General features: G+C 37.7%; 1 protein-coding gene across 1 annotated transcript; it reads right to left on the bottom strand.

Annotated features, from left to right (window-relative positions):
• Nucleotides 1-6172: 6172 nt before the first annotated feature.
• On the bottom strand, nucleotides 6173-15148 carry Nep5 (M13 family metallopeptidase neprilysin 5). The gene is made up of 17 exons (XM_076365861.1): nucleotides 14965-15148; nucleotides 14003-14075; nucleotides 13839-13936; nucleotides 12970-13023; nucleotides 12760-12817; nucleotides 12294-12484; nucleotides 11451-11688; nucleotides 10328-10580; nucleotides 9747-10023; nucleotides 9479-9634; nucleotides 8846-9081; nucleotides 8655-8764; nucleotides 8492-8550; nucleotides 8330-8378; nucleotides 7981-8171; nucleotides 7413-7585; nucleotides 6173-6572 (listed from the first exon to the last, which is right to left on the bottom strand). Exons 1-17 carry the CDS (start codon nucleotides 15044-15046, stop codon nucleotides 6399-6401), a joined length of 2472 nt encoding a protein of 823 aa, XP_076221976.1. The 5' UTR covers nucleotides 15047-15148; the 3' UTR covers nucleotides 6173-6398.
• Between the last annotated feature and the right edge of the window lie 1458 nt (nucleotides 15149-16606).

The raw sequence follows: 16606 nt of genomic DNA, 5'->3' as shown, positions 1-16606 counted from the left end.
GTGATGAAGATTGCATTCTTGAACAGATAGTTGAATAGATTTTTGCATAATGTTGCTGCATCTCTGTTATTCGTTTTTTTTCTCGTCGAGAAACTCGAATAAACTGAAATATATGAATTTGTTTATTGGTCTGCCAATCCCTCTCCACTTTTTTTGTAACATTTTACAAAAGTAAAAGTTGCCCCAGCACGTATGCATTATTCATTTTTATAGTTTTATTCATAATGGTGTATTATTTTTAGAGGTTATTCAGATCTACTGTTTTGTATCTTATAATTGCGCATTGTTAGTAATTTATGGAATTAAATGTATAAGGTAATGATTTAAAATTATATAATGATGTAAAACGATTGTCTTTAATTGACGAGGTATGCTCGATCTGGGCAGCCACATTTACGTGCATAGAACAAAAAATGGCGGAACGTGTTAAGTCAGATGATGCGAAATGCCTCATGTTTCCGTGCAACGTAAAATGATCATGAATCATCATACGAGATCGCTGTCTTACATGCCAAAAGTTTTCGACAATTACGCACTAATTGACAGCTGAAATTTCGCTTTGTTTCAACTGATCGTCACGTGTCCGATCCTTTCATTGCCTGATTAATTGAGGGAATTGCAAAATAAATTACCTATCTTAGCAATCATGATCGAAATGGATGTATCCATTAAGTGTTAATAGGTATCGAACACGATGATTCATTGTCGATATTAAAATGATATAGTTCAATAAATCAAAGCGTTATGCGCGGTTACCCGAAAGTACGAATTTTTTGGATAGGCCAAGGATAGAAGGTTCTCATTCATTTGCAATTTAAATTCGGGGCACAGTTATGGATATTTTTATAACGTCATCTCGGTAAACAAAAAAAAACTGGAAGAATATGTAATGCCAACGTAATGTTGCAGAGGTAGAAGCGTATAGATCTTTAAGGTAGTTGACAGAGAAAGTTCCCTAGAGGTTGTACATTAATGCAGTACAAGCATGTTTCTTACAGAAACCTGAATTCTTAGATTTCGAATACATTTTTGAAAGACATTCTGTGCCCCTATGTATTTTCTACGCAACAACTTTCGTCACAAATTTCTTGCTTCCTTATTAAACTCAACCACCAATTAAAAAGTTATCATTGAAAGAATCCCAGAAATTGCTTACATGTAAATTCAGTTCATAAAAATTATACAATTACCCTGTGCAAAGATACTAAATTACTGAAATTTACCCTAGAATACTAAATTACTGAACTGTACCCTATATAAAGACATTCAATTACTAAAATTTACCTTACGTAAGAATATTAAAGTACTACCATTTACTCCATTTAAAACTACTATACTACTACAATCTACTCTACATAAAACCACCAAATCATCAAAATATCTCCAAAAAGAATTGCCAAAGAACCGTTACGCATTCAGAGATTAATACAACAGAACCCCTGTCCCATCGACCAATTATGCAAGGCTTATCGTCGAAAAGAAAAAACAATTTCGTAACACCCGAGCCCCCAAAAAGACCTAGTCGACAGGGAATGAATGGCTGCACGTGGCAAACGAGAGCGAAATTGGATCGATATTCAGCCATCGGAGGGTCCATTAATGTGTGGACACCGAGAATCCTTGTTATCCGAATCTTTTAAAAGCTTCCTGTTCTCGTAACGAAGCCTGATAATGGGCTCGCGTCCAAGGGACGCCAGAGAAACAGGAGAGAGTCCGGAGAAGAAGCAAAGAAAGAGTACGTCCGAGATGTTGTCCGGAGATTTGCATAAATCATCCTCGTGCCCTCCGTGCCGGAATAAAGTATCGAGAGTAAAATGCTGGAAGAACGATGGGAAGAGAGACAGAAAGACACTAATTCTGTTTTCTTTCGCGTGCGCCGCCACGGTGGGCCGCTCCACCACCACTACATCACCGCGGTCACCTATGCAGGAAACGTTTCGGAACATCTTCGAGGTGTAGGCCTTCAGGAGGAGTCAATTAAAAATCTAGTTCTCCCAATGCCAACGGATTATGAAATAAACTGGTGGGAGCATCGGCCGTGTATAAAAGGTCGAACTATCTTTGGGATGACACTCAAATCCTCATCCAAACATCACCCGCTCAACATGAGGCTCCTGCTGATCGCTCTGGTAAGGATCCTCCGTTATCAACCCCATCGAACTTGTCTTGTTTTACTATCAAGTTTTCTTCTGATTGTTCACACTTTTACTTAGGTATAATTAGAGAACTAACGGTAAACGTTAGTAGAATGTTTAGTCTTACTGGGAATTTTGTATAAGTAAAATGCATAGGGTAGTCATGTTGGTAGTAGAGTGTTTTCATGGGTATAAGAAAGGAGAGCTAAACACTTTGACTAATTATCTTTATCAACATTTAATCGTTCCTAAATATTCATTTAAACACATTTTGTAATATACAATAATCGAAGATTCATCTTATAATGTATAGGTAATTATTCTTTTGAATGTTTGTTGCATTATGGTATCTTGAGTAAAGTGATCCTCGCTTTTTACTCAAAATGCAAATTTTAACCTTCATTAAATCAGTGTATCATAAACCTTTTCAAGTAAAAATTTAATAAACAACACGTCTGATTTATTGTGTCGATGTCTGCCTATAAAAACAGCGCTAAAATTGATAAACAACAAAGACTCGCCAGACTGCCCCGAGCTTCTTCCTCTTTCTTTGCGCCGTCGATTCGCAGAATCATGGAATGGATCGAAAAACAGGCTCGAATATCCATGAAAAGGAACTGACGTATAAACCAAAAACTATTTCAGACCTGCCTGGCGGCTTGTTTAGCTGCGCCGGAACAAAAGCAGAAGAGGGAGATTCTTCCTGGCGATCCACGATACGGGACTGACTATCACCATCATCATCATCCCACTAACACCGTGGTAGAAAGCGCGAGGGCTGTCGGTGGCTACGCTTATAGCATCCCTGACAGCTCGCTCTCGTTGTCACAGGGTCTTTCCCAGAACATCTATGGACCCCCTACCTATCAACCAGGTCTTCCATTGAACAACGACTACTTGACACCAGTCATCGATTCCTTCAGACATGCCGGTCCGCTGCCAACTATTGCAGTAAGCTATGATTACTTAAAAAAATTAACGATCGCGATAGCATCTAGTTATTTGGAAAACTTGAAGTTGCTGATTACAATAGCGTGTAATTACTTGAAAAAATTACTGATTCCAATAATATAAGGTACTCTGAAGTAGAATAAATGAAATTAATAATCCAAGATAGCTCTGTGATATCTTTTGTCTCGTCGAATGAGTTAAAAGACTAGCATCGATCTGCGAGTACACTACACTCATTTCATGATACAAAAGATAAAATTGTCTTGTCAGTAAGTGGACAAACGAATTAATATATTATGTTTTCTTTTAGACACCTCAGGTGACCAAGACCGTTGTAGGACAATCCTTTGTTGGTCTGCGACCAACGGTGTCGAGCACATCATTCCCACTTCCAATTGAGAAGGTCCAGGTACAGTTCAGCGAAAAAATAAAATATATGTCACATTTTCAACATATTAACATTCGGGAATAATACGATAAACCTAAAATCAACCAGATCAAGTAGATTCATTCGTAAGCCATGACATTTTGAAGATGGGAACGCATGACTTATACATTGTTTTGCCACTCCGTCGTAGTCATAATACACTTTCATCATTCGGTGAATTTCCAGACGGTGACCGCTCTGCCACCATCCACATCTTACGGCACTCCAGTGATCGGGCATCTCAAGGTAAATTAATATTCATCAGAAAAGCTGTTCTGATATTTTAGCTGCGAACAACATTCGAGCATTCACTTTTTTTCAGACTCTGGAAACCCGCACACACTACGGGCCCGCGGTGAAGACAGTCAAAACTGAAATTCATGGCCAGACCCTAGCGGAACTGCCCAGACCCGTGGGGAGGATTGCCGAACACGCGCCTCTTGTCCAAGGTAAGAACGTTCTTCCACCTTTTTCTTGAAAAAGGCCGTTTACATGTGAAAACTAGCAAGATCTCAAACCCATATAACGCAACACTACGATTTCGAAATAGTGTCAATACATTTTGGTGGCTTGGTCAACCTACGATGGCTTGACAAATAGCAGTGTATCTATAATTTATGCACCAAAAATGTTAGACACCCAGGCTCGTCTGGAAATAAAACACGATACTTTTAGTATTCATGTTAAATGATTTCTCTTTTCTTATGCCGTCGCATTTTTTCACTCCAAGAATTGAAATTTTAACGAGATGGTGTTGATAAAGAAATATTTTAATAGCAGTTTCTTGCAACTCCACGGATCACGAGTGTAACATACTTCCTGCAGATTCGCTAGATTTCACGTGACATGTTCATTTAAAGAACTTAGTAAAGTATAATCTCAATGTAATGATTTCATATTATTTGAATGCATCGTAGACACATTTAGAATCATTAGAAGACTCAGTAATATTCTGAAAGTTCCATAGCCGTGGTCACTGAAGTACAACTAATAAATCTCAAGAGACATAGAATATTAAAATCATCAAATTTCATCCAAACTCGAATTTCTACGATCGATTATCGTTGCAGGAGTAACTCGCGTTACCGGAATCAAGAGCCTGCCATCAGTAACCGTCACAAAGACGGTCGGCGGCACGATCGGAGCAATTCCCACTTTGGACACACCTACACTACTCACGAATGATCAAACCACGCTGAACGGAGGATTCCACACAGGATTCGCTGGATTGAAATCCCTCAACATTGAAGGACCTCTGGGATCAATTCACGGACTGAAGACAATCAATAATGACGCAGGCCTAACCTCAATCCACGGATTGAAATCCCTCCACGTTGATACACCTCTGACCTCCGTCCAGATCACCAAGAACATTCAACCTTTTGGTCAGATCAGCGGATACGCTAGAGCCGACTTGTCTATCCCAGAAACCCTCACTCATGTCACTGAAACTATCCCATCAGCTAGAACCTTGGAAACGGTAACAGCAATTCCTCCCCATGCGCACACGCACCTGAGAACTCTCGAACCCTTGCCAACCCTGCATCCAGTGCCATCCATTAAATCCGTGGAGACTCTGACTCACCCTCTCCCAACTATTCAGCCCGCTATCCACCACCCCATTCACACAGTTCACCATCCTGCACCTTTGACATCGATCAGAACCGTAGAGACTCTGCCTACGATCCAGCCTGCAGTGAGCACTATTGCCCACGCTTTACCAGCCGTCCAACCCACTCTTCAGCCTTTGCCAGCAATCAGAAGTCTGGAGACACTGACCCCAATTCGCCATGCACATCAAATTCACACTGGCCCAGCTTTAACATCCGTTAAATCCGTAGGAGCCTTGACTTCAATTCAACCTACCATCCACTCCAGTATCCACTCTGTTCATCCTGTGTCTTCGATCAAAACTGTCGAGACACTGACACCAGTGCACCCTGTTCGCCCTATTCAGCCTATAGCTCCACTACACCCTGGCCATCATCTGACATCAGTGGGCCATACAGAGGGCCATATAGATACTCTGGCTCCTGCAGTCGACTCTATTGAGGTTCTGCCATCTGTTCAGCCCGCCCACGGCATTACCGAAGTGGTTCATACCAAGACCAATCCTATCATCCAGAAAAATCTCTATGTCCAAAGGGGCCCAATTTCTGACTTCTTCACCGGAATTGGGGCTAGCCTGCCGAGCTTGCCATCGCTACCCCAGCTACCTTCCCTTCCGTCTTTGCCACAGTTCCCGTCACTGGGCCACGGTGTGACCACCGTCAGTCCGATCGAAGTGTCCACTCCGTCTAGCATTTCGAGCCAGCACGTAGACTCGATCACCGTTGACAATCCGTTGTTCCGCGGTGACACCTTGCCCAACCACATCATCTCGCACCACGGCACACCTAGCCACGAGTACATTCAGCCTACCGACGAAACCGGAGGGTACATCTATTGAGAAACTGGAGGACTAATTTGTTGAGTTTTTTCTGTGAAACCGTTGAAATTTTTATTTTCTTTATTGTGCGTCCTCCACAGCGTGAATATGCTTTATAACTAAATCTACGTATAGCCTTCTGCACCATTCAATACGTCGGTTTCGCAGTACCATTTTATACGTCAGAAAGGAGTGCAGATATACAAAATTAATGTACGCAGTGTGTAAGTAAATAAAGATCTTTTATTACAAATATCGTATCTGTTGATTGTAATCCTGCTCGTTTACAGTACTTGTATCGCATCGTTCCATAAGACATTGGAGGATTATTTTAAAGATTGTACTGCGTCTTGTATTGTGTCGAGTCTTCGGGTAATTATTCTCCAATTCCTTATGGAACGACTTTGATATCTCCGGATCTTACCTTGAAAGATGGAACACAATTTTTTCGTAATTATTACCATACATGACACTTCTCCGGTGGATTCATGTTTGATCCCTTAGGGCAATTCCAGGCGTTGCTAAATTCCTCCGAATTCCTCAGTACACCGTGCAGTCTCACGTGACCAGGACAGTGAGTGTCCTGCAGTATCCATTTCAAAGCTTTCGTCGTGTACGCCTCGCACCACACCTGAAGCAAATGAAGAAATCGATACGTCAGACAGTAATATTAATGGTTGTAGATTGGAGTATTTTCAAAAGTGATATGAATAGTATTTAATACTTAATAACACTTTTCTGTTTAATGACAAATATATAGAAAACGAAGTTCCTTTACCAACATAAATATAAAACGTATTGTTCAATATTATTGTTTAAAAGAATTTTATATAGGTCTCTTGTTGACCCACTCATAACAAACTTTTGCCTCGATGGTAATCTACAGCTTTTTATAACGTAAACTTTCAAATATGTCATTCAGTGGAACCGATCATTCAGGTCAGGGACATTTAAATCACTTTCGATGAATCATTGATCTTCTGTTTACACAACATCATTCACGATACATTAACGCAGAAAATTAGGCGGATGTGTTAGCTCAATACTCTTCGCTGCAATTTATTAAATTAGAGATATCTGAAGTACACGCCATCCAAGTCAAACAAGCAGTTATTAATATGTCTCGCTAAATATTTTAATGTGATCAGTCTCATACGAAGTCAACAGTGAGGAAACAGTTGATTTACTTTACTTTATTTAATATTTTGAATAACTTGAATGAATTCGTAATTCCAGATTCGATGGCAGGGAACCTTTGACAGAGACACGAGGTGACTGTTTCACTTTTATTTCCTTTAAATAGTCTGTATCGATTTGAAATTAGCATAAAAATCCAAGTTCCAGACTTCGTTTGCAGCCGCGCGATAAAAGCTTTCGCGTCGAAAGCATCAGCGATTCTGTCTCAAACAACGAATCTCCATCAACGGAACACCATGTTGAGTAATCCTCGATGAGAGGATAGGTATCTTACGTGCGCGAAACTGAGGAAAACGAGCTGCTCGTGAGTGAGATGAGTGAATCCCGGAAGCAGGGGCTCTTGACCGTGCCTGGCCTTCCATCTTTCGTAAGCGATGACAGCCTCCCTAAGGCCGCCATTATCTGCTATGTTCTCGCCCAACGTTCGCTCTCCATCAACGTAATCATCTACCTGTGGTGAACAGAATTAAACGTGAATTAGCATATGTTGTTGTCTTGCGTGCAATCACATAGTTTGCAGTCTGTTAAACATTCACGACTGCATATACTTTCCCAAAGTCTATCTACTGTGTAATTAACTATCTATTTAATCTATAGGTTTCGAAATTCTGTAGGATTAAGTGACTGTTATTCAAAAATCGAAATGACGTAGGATTACGTTATCGATCTCGAATGTATTAATAATGGAAGTTGATGTAACTAATAGATATTAAATTGATAAAATGAAACGGTACAGTTTTAATATACGGGATATAATACAATTTGACCAATTGAAAGTATGTATAATAAAAATAATGAAAACTGACTTTCCGATTCACGTGGAAAATAAAATATTCATTTACTTGCCTCTTTTTCGTAATAGCTATTGTAATGTTTTATAAAACACTCGGTCTTTTCGGTGTACTCGAAGATAGTCTCGTTAGTCCACCATTGCCTCACGTTGCCATCGCTGTCGTAGTGTCTGCCGCTATTGTCGAAACCGTGGGTCAATTCGTGGCCAAGTACTGCGCCAATGGCGCCATAGTTTAGAGCTCTAATGGTAAATAAAGGATTTATGAAATACCTTTCAAGATACATTGCAGTCTTCACTTCTTATCTATTTGTAAGGACAATTGATAACACACTAATCAATGAAAATCATTAGGGCGTCAAATACATTAACGAAACATTGAGTATTAAATATCATCTTACTCGAGACCCAGTTCATAAAATGGGAATTGAAGAATTCCAGCTGGTACAGCTGCATGTTTATTAGAAAGAAGATCAATGGATCGATTAAGGATTATTAAACGCTTCAATTAATGCAGAGGTTACTTTAGGTGATATATCACTAATGTCTATATTAATACGTACTTATGTGATTGAACTGGTACGTATGAAATGCATTCACGTCCGTAGGATCGGTCGCCCAACTGAAAAATAGAAGTCAATCATGAAATCAATTACAATATCGTTCGATTTCACCTTGATCAACTTGTCTTTTTTATTCTTTAAATATCAAGTTCAATCAACTTACTAGGACACATTATTATAATTTATTTCATGAATACATTCCAGCTCCGACACAGACATCAGTCGAACAATCTGAACCATGTTGGTCATGTATCCTGTCTCCGAGAGGTCTATCTGAAAACACGCAAGTTAATTTTCTTCACTGCATCGTATGCAAGAACAAAGAGAAAACGTCAAATTCTAATCAACTCTTACGCCTTCATAATATTCATTAAGGACATCTTCATCGAATAGCCAATCAGGAAAACCGATCTGCGACTCCATCTTCCTGTTCTTCTCCAAAGTCGCAGTTTTTGTCTGCTTATCCATCCAGTCGGTTTTCAAAACCAGCGAGTCGAATGCTTGTTTTATATCGTTCATCATCTCGAATACCCTTTTGCTTTGATCCTCGTAAAAGGATCGATCCACATATAGCCAAGACACCGCCATTCCTAAATCATTGGATAAACAACGGTCAGAGGACCTTCGAATTGCACAGTGGAGTTCCAGTGGAACCCTACCTGTTTTCAATCTTATGCAAAGTTCTACATTCTAGAAACTAGACGCGGCGAACAACACTTTGACTGGCAAGTAAACAGTCGTCAAGACTCTTATGCAGTCGAAATAGTTTTTTTCATCAAGCAGAAGGTAAGAAGTCAAGACTTTTTATCATTTATAATTTTTAGTTTTATCATTTTTTATAATTGCTCTATTTTCTTTTCTATATCTCGTATAACCGACAACATTCGGTTCGTTCGATGCGTCATCATCAAGAAACTTAATGTTTAAGTTTATATAAAGAAATAGCGTAAACATGTAAAACTGGTAAAAGAAACTTCATCGACTGACCCATCAGTTCGTTCACCGCGGCAGCGCAAAGGATCGATTTTGAATCGCCAACCTCGACACTGGTTATCTCGTTCACGTATTTCAGCCAGATATCTCTTAAGTTCTCTGACGAATGAGGAACTATAATGTCTATTATGACCCACCATATGTAAGTCTCTAGAATAAATGAAAATAACAGTTTTTGTCAGACTTAGATATAAAAATATTTATTCTTAATTATCTTAATTATCTTTTTTGGATAATCAAATCAATAAACAACTAAATTCACCTAATTCTTCTTCCTCGGTAGTAGCCAACATAACAGCAACTTCCTTCAAAAACTCCAAATTTGCGACCAATACTTTATCCTTGCCATTTAGGTCTATAGTACTGATATCTTTAAAAAGCATCTCGATGAATGGCCGCCATAATGGTTTCGGCGTGACAGAAGAATTAACTTCCATTACGTACGCGTCTGTTAACTTTTGAAGCTCATCGACCGACATATAATCTGCATCCGTGGGGTCTTCATCCCATATTGTATCATTAGTTTCTGAACGAGAAGCCTGGAAGAAAATGACTCATATAATTAACCCCTTGCCTTCCTAGTATCATGTAAAATTCGTTAATAAATAATATTTAATTTCTCCTTTTTATCTCTAGTAAGTTATTAACAATAAAATACTTCTAACGAGCGCAATTGTGGGAACAATATTAGAGCAATAATAAGTTAACCAATATAGCGGTCTCTTAATCACGATCCTTTGTAATTTATAGCTCTCGCGCCACTAATTTTCATAACTAAAGAAAATTCCTTTCCATTTATCATATTATTCGGCCATTTGCTCTTTTATTTAAACAAATACTCACGTAAAACAAGATAGTAGTGAAGTCAAAAAGACTGTCCACAACATCCTCGAGCTCTTCTGCATCAGGGAACGAAAAATTACTGTTCAAAGAGCAGGAATCTAAAGTGCCATTATTGACAACCTGCTTAATGACGTCGCTCATGTAAACCATTTCTGCCTTCGCGTATTTACTCAATTCTTCGATTTCCACTTCTTCGTCCAGCTTCCTGAGACGCGATCTGATCGAGTGCAATCGTTTCTCCAGTTCTTTGTTGCTGTACAAATTAACACAATAAATAATGAATACGAAGAGCGTGAGGTAAGCAATCGCGGAAGACAAAAACGAAACTCTATAAATAGCTAGTGACACGGCCATCAAAATCATTTTATATGAAAGTATATCCGTTACAAGGTCGAGAACTGTGACATTTTATGACACTTTCAAGGACTATTTTACACGTTTGTCACGCGAATATTGTTACAATGTAACTTGATCGATAAGCGTTCGAGTGACTTCGTATTTAGCACCCACGAGATATGCATCTTTTTCTAATATTTACTCCATCGATTCGCGAGGGAGGGGCTATTAGCTGTAGATAATGTGATAAATGGCACGTGATATCGATCACCTTGATTCGAACCGGACGAAAGAGGAACGAAAAAGAAGGGAAAAAATTAGCAAAGAGGTAATAGCGTAATCCTTTGAACTTACCAAATTAGTAAATTTACTTTCGAACAATCTGTTCAATTTGTAATATAATTTAATATCTCAAACAATGCAAAATATCTGTAAAATACGTTGAACTTGTTTGAAACCTTGAGTTCAACAAATCTGTCCATTTTTAAGTTATTTTCATAAACGAAAGTGTTCAATTTCGATCCGCAAAAATTAAATGATTTATTAACTCAAAAATGTTAAATAATAAATCATTTAACCTGTGAGTATCAACATTGAACAACTTTAACGTATTAAATATATTATTAACTATTAAGATATCGTGAATCAATTATTATTATTTTAATGCAGTGACGGTTAAAGTTGAAACTAATTTTTTCGTGAACAGTGGCTATTACTTCTTTTACATCCTCTATAAACCCTGATGAGATGGGCAAGGTAGATCCAATAAGAGTGAATGAGATTATACTTGGGCAAAGGGTTGCTCAAGATGGGTGTGTCCAGCAGCATGATGTTGTTGGTGGTGTTCCGTGGATCGGGAATCACGTCGAACCCGAAAAAGACGTCCCTTCCAAGAACTTTCTTCACTCTAGCCATCTGTTCGATATAACCACTCCTCTTCTTGGTAAACGCCGAAGGAATCGCTGGCAAATTGAGCTCCTCCAATAGCTCGAACAATGGCGTGAGCCCTAACTCGTCCACGGCGTCTGGAAAAAATGAAGCTCTGAACTTCGCCAGCTCCAGTTTCTCGTAACAATTACCGAACACTCGTTTAGAGACAAAAATGTTAATGAAACTGAAATTAACCTTGCAATTTTCAAATCTGTATGCAAATTTAGCGATATTAAAGAGAACATTTTGAGCCAATTTGCGACAATTTTCTGTCGTGGTTAGTGAACCTTGATGCGATGGAAATGATAATGAAAGTGATCTCAATCATAATTTATCGAGTTATTATGAAAAGAGTACTTTATTTCTCATATTAGAATCTTGATTGTATTAGATAACAATGATGTCTGGAATTTCCTTTTACTTTCTTCGACGTTGTACACAATCTATTAATTTTTAGATTTGCATTTTTTTGGAATTCTTAAAAAGTAATGATGTAAGACTTTATCCAATCACATTCCTTAAAGCTGCAGCGTAACATTTTAGTAAACTAATAATAAAACTAGCAATGCAGATTACAAACGAATGTTATAAAACCGTATAATGGCAATTACAATGCTGTTGCCACGTAATTAACAAATTGTAAATTAAGCGTCTGTATTGCAGGATGGAAAATAAATTACTGAACGAAATACCAACGTACGCACGTCCATGCAGCTGTTGTACAATATTTTAGCCTGACTGACAGCCCACGGTGCGTTATTTCTCGTTACATTGTCTCTCAAGAGTTCTCTGATCCTCCTGAATACACGTTCCCTGCGTTCTTCGAACCACGAGTTTGTTAAACTGTTGTCTGGCATAGGGTGTTCCTCGGACCACTTGCCACAAGCATATCTGACAAATATATTTTTATTAAAATCAATAATTAATTAAAGAATAATAATATTATAAATTAATCATATAAAATCAAATAATAACATAAATTAATTATACAAAACCAACTAATAATATGAATTAATCATACAAAACCAAATAATAATATAAATTAATCATATAAAAGCAATAGTGATGTTTGCACATTACAATTACTAAAAATCGTGTACAGCTTTTTTAAATTCAAAAGAAATATGTAATTGAAGACAACCACAAACAAACGTGCATTTACTCACTTATAAAAATCGTCGCAAGGATCCACGGACGTGTCCATAGATTCTTTGAAACTAGCCGCTACAGAAACAGAAACTTTATGAACTATACATTTTCTTTGTTCCGTGTCCTTCTCGAGTGATTATTTCATACTATCGTATTAAATAGATTGATTATTGATATTAAAATTAATTTTTCCTTTAATTACAATGGTAAAATAATACCACACTCACCTATACGAACACAATTTTCGGATTCGCATATCTTCATCTGTTTATAGGTAAAATCTGCAAAGAGATCAATAACAGATTCTCTAAGTGTCTATTTCAACGTTTATACTCGTTTTTACTACCTGATAAAATTCCCAAGTTCTAATAAAATAATTTTATTCGATCAATTGAAATCTGTACTAAACTTCTCTTCTAAAATCACTTTAAATTAAATTGAACTTTATATCTAATCCAACCCAAACTTCTATTAACTCATATTCGTTTATTTATCAGCAATTATCTTTTTTTTTAAATCCTGGATTAATGACGAACGTGTTCTTAATAATCCGCGTTAGATGTTATTAAGATCAATAAACGCACATTACTATGAAGTATTATGGAGATCCTAATCTCACCAGGTTTAATGAGTTGACTTAGCAGGTGGCGATTTAATCGCGCGTGGTTATCAAATCTACACTTTCTTTGTTCCAAACAATAGCGATTAGACCGATTATTTAATACACTAAATACACGCAGACACGAAATCCACGATGCAACTATAAACAAACTTAAGAAAACTTTTATTCAAATATACTAAAAAGTACTACTTAATGGAACTACCGTTTTTACAACTTCATTCGAATCACTGACCATAGAACGTATAATCGTGTATACTTATAGAATATACAATAATAGAAAATGTTAACAGATAAAGGTTTTAGTTTCCTCGAAAGTAGAATATCTAGAATAAGACGGAACTAAATTAAAAAATAAAATGGAATAACAACATAGATATATTTTGTAAGCTTTGTGAAATCGAATCACATTTTTCGACTACAAGACCGAAATTAAATAAGTAACGAAACTAAATAAATATATGTATATATACTTACACAATATAGAAAGCCCTACGGCAGCTATGACGCAGAAAATCATTAGCACGAACAGCAATATCATCAAGTAATTCGGTATGAACCTTCGCCTCTTGAAGCTGAAAAAGAGAAAGATCTAATTTTCATTTTCTGACCGGCCGATCGTCGATCTCGCGTTCACTTACTAGGCCTGCTTGGATCTTATCGGGACCAGGTTCGTATTGCTGGCGATCGTGTAAATCGATTGCGCTTCATCCTCTGTGAAAAGGTATGTAAGTACATTGTGCACGATGAAATACCAATGGAAGGCTTAATAGTTCGTTTTAACTTTCATAATGAAGTAGTTAAGATTAAAGTATCTCTAACAGGAATCTCTAAAATTGCTATTAATCTAAGCCCGGAACGAAGAGATTTTAAGTGCCACTTTAGAGAACGCAAACCTATTGTTAATTAACAATTCTAGCAGTGAAACGAATTTAATGCAGAAACGGAAAACGTCTAAATTTCAGCGAATCAGTTACTATCACTGAAGCCATGAGTAAATCATCAGAAGTACCACTTTATACAACCAACATGGCCACTGTCTACTATTTAAGTTACCATCTCTTTCATTTCTCATCGCAATAATAATAAAACTACGAACTATCTAAGAACTCAGTGACAGAATGTCTAATTTAAAATTGCCCCAAAGGCAATCCTTGAATGACACTAAATCCTGATTACAAAAAGAAGCAAGAAATCTCTCATTGAGACTATAAATAAATCATCAGAAGTACCATTTTATGGAATCAAAATGGCCATTGACTGTTCCCCAAACTACTTGATCTCATTTTTCATCGCAATAAAAACTAAAAGAACAAACTATCTAAGAAGTCAGTCACAGGATGTTTAGCTTAAAATGACCCTAAAAGCAACCCCCGACTCATGAATGACAGTAGATCTTGATTACAGGAAGAAGTAAAAGGAGGGCAGGTATATCCCGATATTAACCATGAAGATAAGGTCTTCGAATAGAAACACTCGAAGTGGGACTCGAGGGTGCGACAAATAGACAAACCGTGATCGCAGGCGGTACATCGGGTGGTAGAGGTTCACAGGTGGACTGCAATCAGGAAACGGTGAATAAAAAGGGTATAAATATACTCACTGCGCTCGTTCATGCTGAATGGCCCACTGACCGGATCGAACTGACGACACTGAACAACCTCGAGGGACAACGGGCTATCCATACGTTCACATTTTCCTGGTTCGCCAGTGGTTCTCGCCACGACGACGTCCCACGGCTCGTCAATTTTCACCGACACCGCCGTTACGTTCACCCCGGCCACGTGTCGCGCCCCATTACAGCGACAGGACGCTTTATCGTCGGCTATACCTCCCTGAAGTTTTAATGAAGTCCCGCCACAGACCTGTTGTGCAATAAGTTTCGCAGCTTATCAATTTTACGTAATTAAAAATGGCACCGATTAACCCCTTTGCATTCTGAATATTATTGACGTCTTTCTCTTTGATAATTTTGCATTGTTTCGAATATGTTGTTTAGCACGTTGAGTGCCGCACGATTTTGCCGAGAAAAATATACAAAATGAAAATAATGTAGCATCGATTTATGTAATTAAATTACGTTATTACTATCACAGGTTTATCTTGTCGAACATCACTGCATTAGGTGGTATTACTTGTAATATAGAAAAGTTTTCAAATAATCATAGTTTAATCGAATGAATTATAGTAATTCGATTTGGTTCGGGTCACCGGTGACCCCCATGGCAACCAACGTGTTAAAATGTGCTTGGAGAAATAGTCGAAAGACGCAACGTAAGCAGATTTGTTTAACTAATTGTTAAATTAAATTTTGTGGACTACTAGGAATTTCGCGCGATGGGAAATGATAACAATAAAGTCATTGCATTCTGAATTTGGTTATTAATAAATTAATAAATAATTTTCTTACCATAAATATTGAAAATGGGAGAAACACAATTTGAAAATAACGAGTGGCGCCCGCGAATAAAATTGATGTTGAAAGAACTGGGTATTAAAAATTCTTACGCTGTAGATGACAGTCACTGAATCAAATGGAAACTGTTTAACTGTCGCGAATTTTTCAACTCGCGTTATTAAAGTAGGTAGCAATTTCCAATTCCTGGAATAATTTCTTTTCCAACGGTAATATCATTTTCACCATTTTCGAAGAGCAAAGAATCTTACGTAAAAATGAAAGTGATCATATAATGCGAAATTACTTTTCGTTTTTACATTTAATTGGATGCCTGAGACATTGTGAGTTTTGATAGAAACTATAGAAACATTACGAATAGAAATTAAAATAATTTTCCCGTTTCTTTTGCAGGATCAACCAAGAATACAAAAGATACATACATAAAAAATTAATTATAACCTCTGTAGTCCTCTAGAATAGATTCCAATTATAGAACACACTTCTAAAAATGAAAAAGAAGAGCTCTTCCAATCGACCTTAGTACTAATCGACGTATGCAGAGTTTATCATTAAAACATGCAACGCTACGGAAGCAGTGATCGATATCGCCGCCGCTTACGATTCGAAGAAAGTTCTCTTCGGGCTGGAACGCACAGTCTAGATCACGACGCATAATATATTCCGAACCCCGAATCGCTCTGACAGAACGTTAACGCACGGAAGTTGCAATTCGCGCGATTGAAATTTAATCAAGGGGACAACGCACGGCAACGTTCGGTCGTCCTTGCTGCAACTTTATTACGTTGCGCTGATCGGCGATAAAGCAATTTCTTTCGTCCGCCTCGGA

This window comes from Nomia melanderi, chromosome 3 (genome assembly GCF_051020985.1).
Source record: "Nomia melanderi isolate GNS246 chromosome 3, iyNomMela1, whole genome shotgun sequence".
NCBI lineage: Eukaryota > Metazoa > Arthropoda > Insecta > Hymenoptera > Halictidae > Nomia > Nomia melanderi.
The sequence above is the reverse complement of the archived record's forward strand: the minus strand, read 5'-3'. Positions and strand labels throughout refer to the sequence as shown.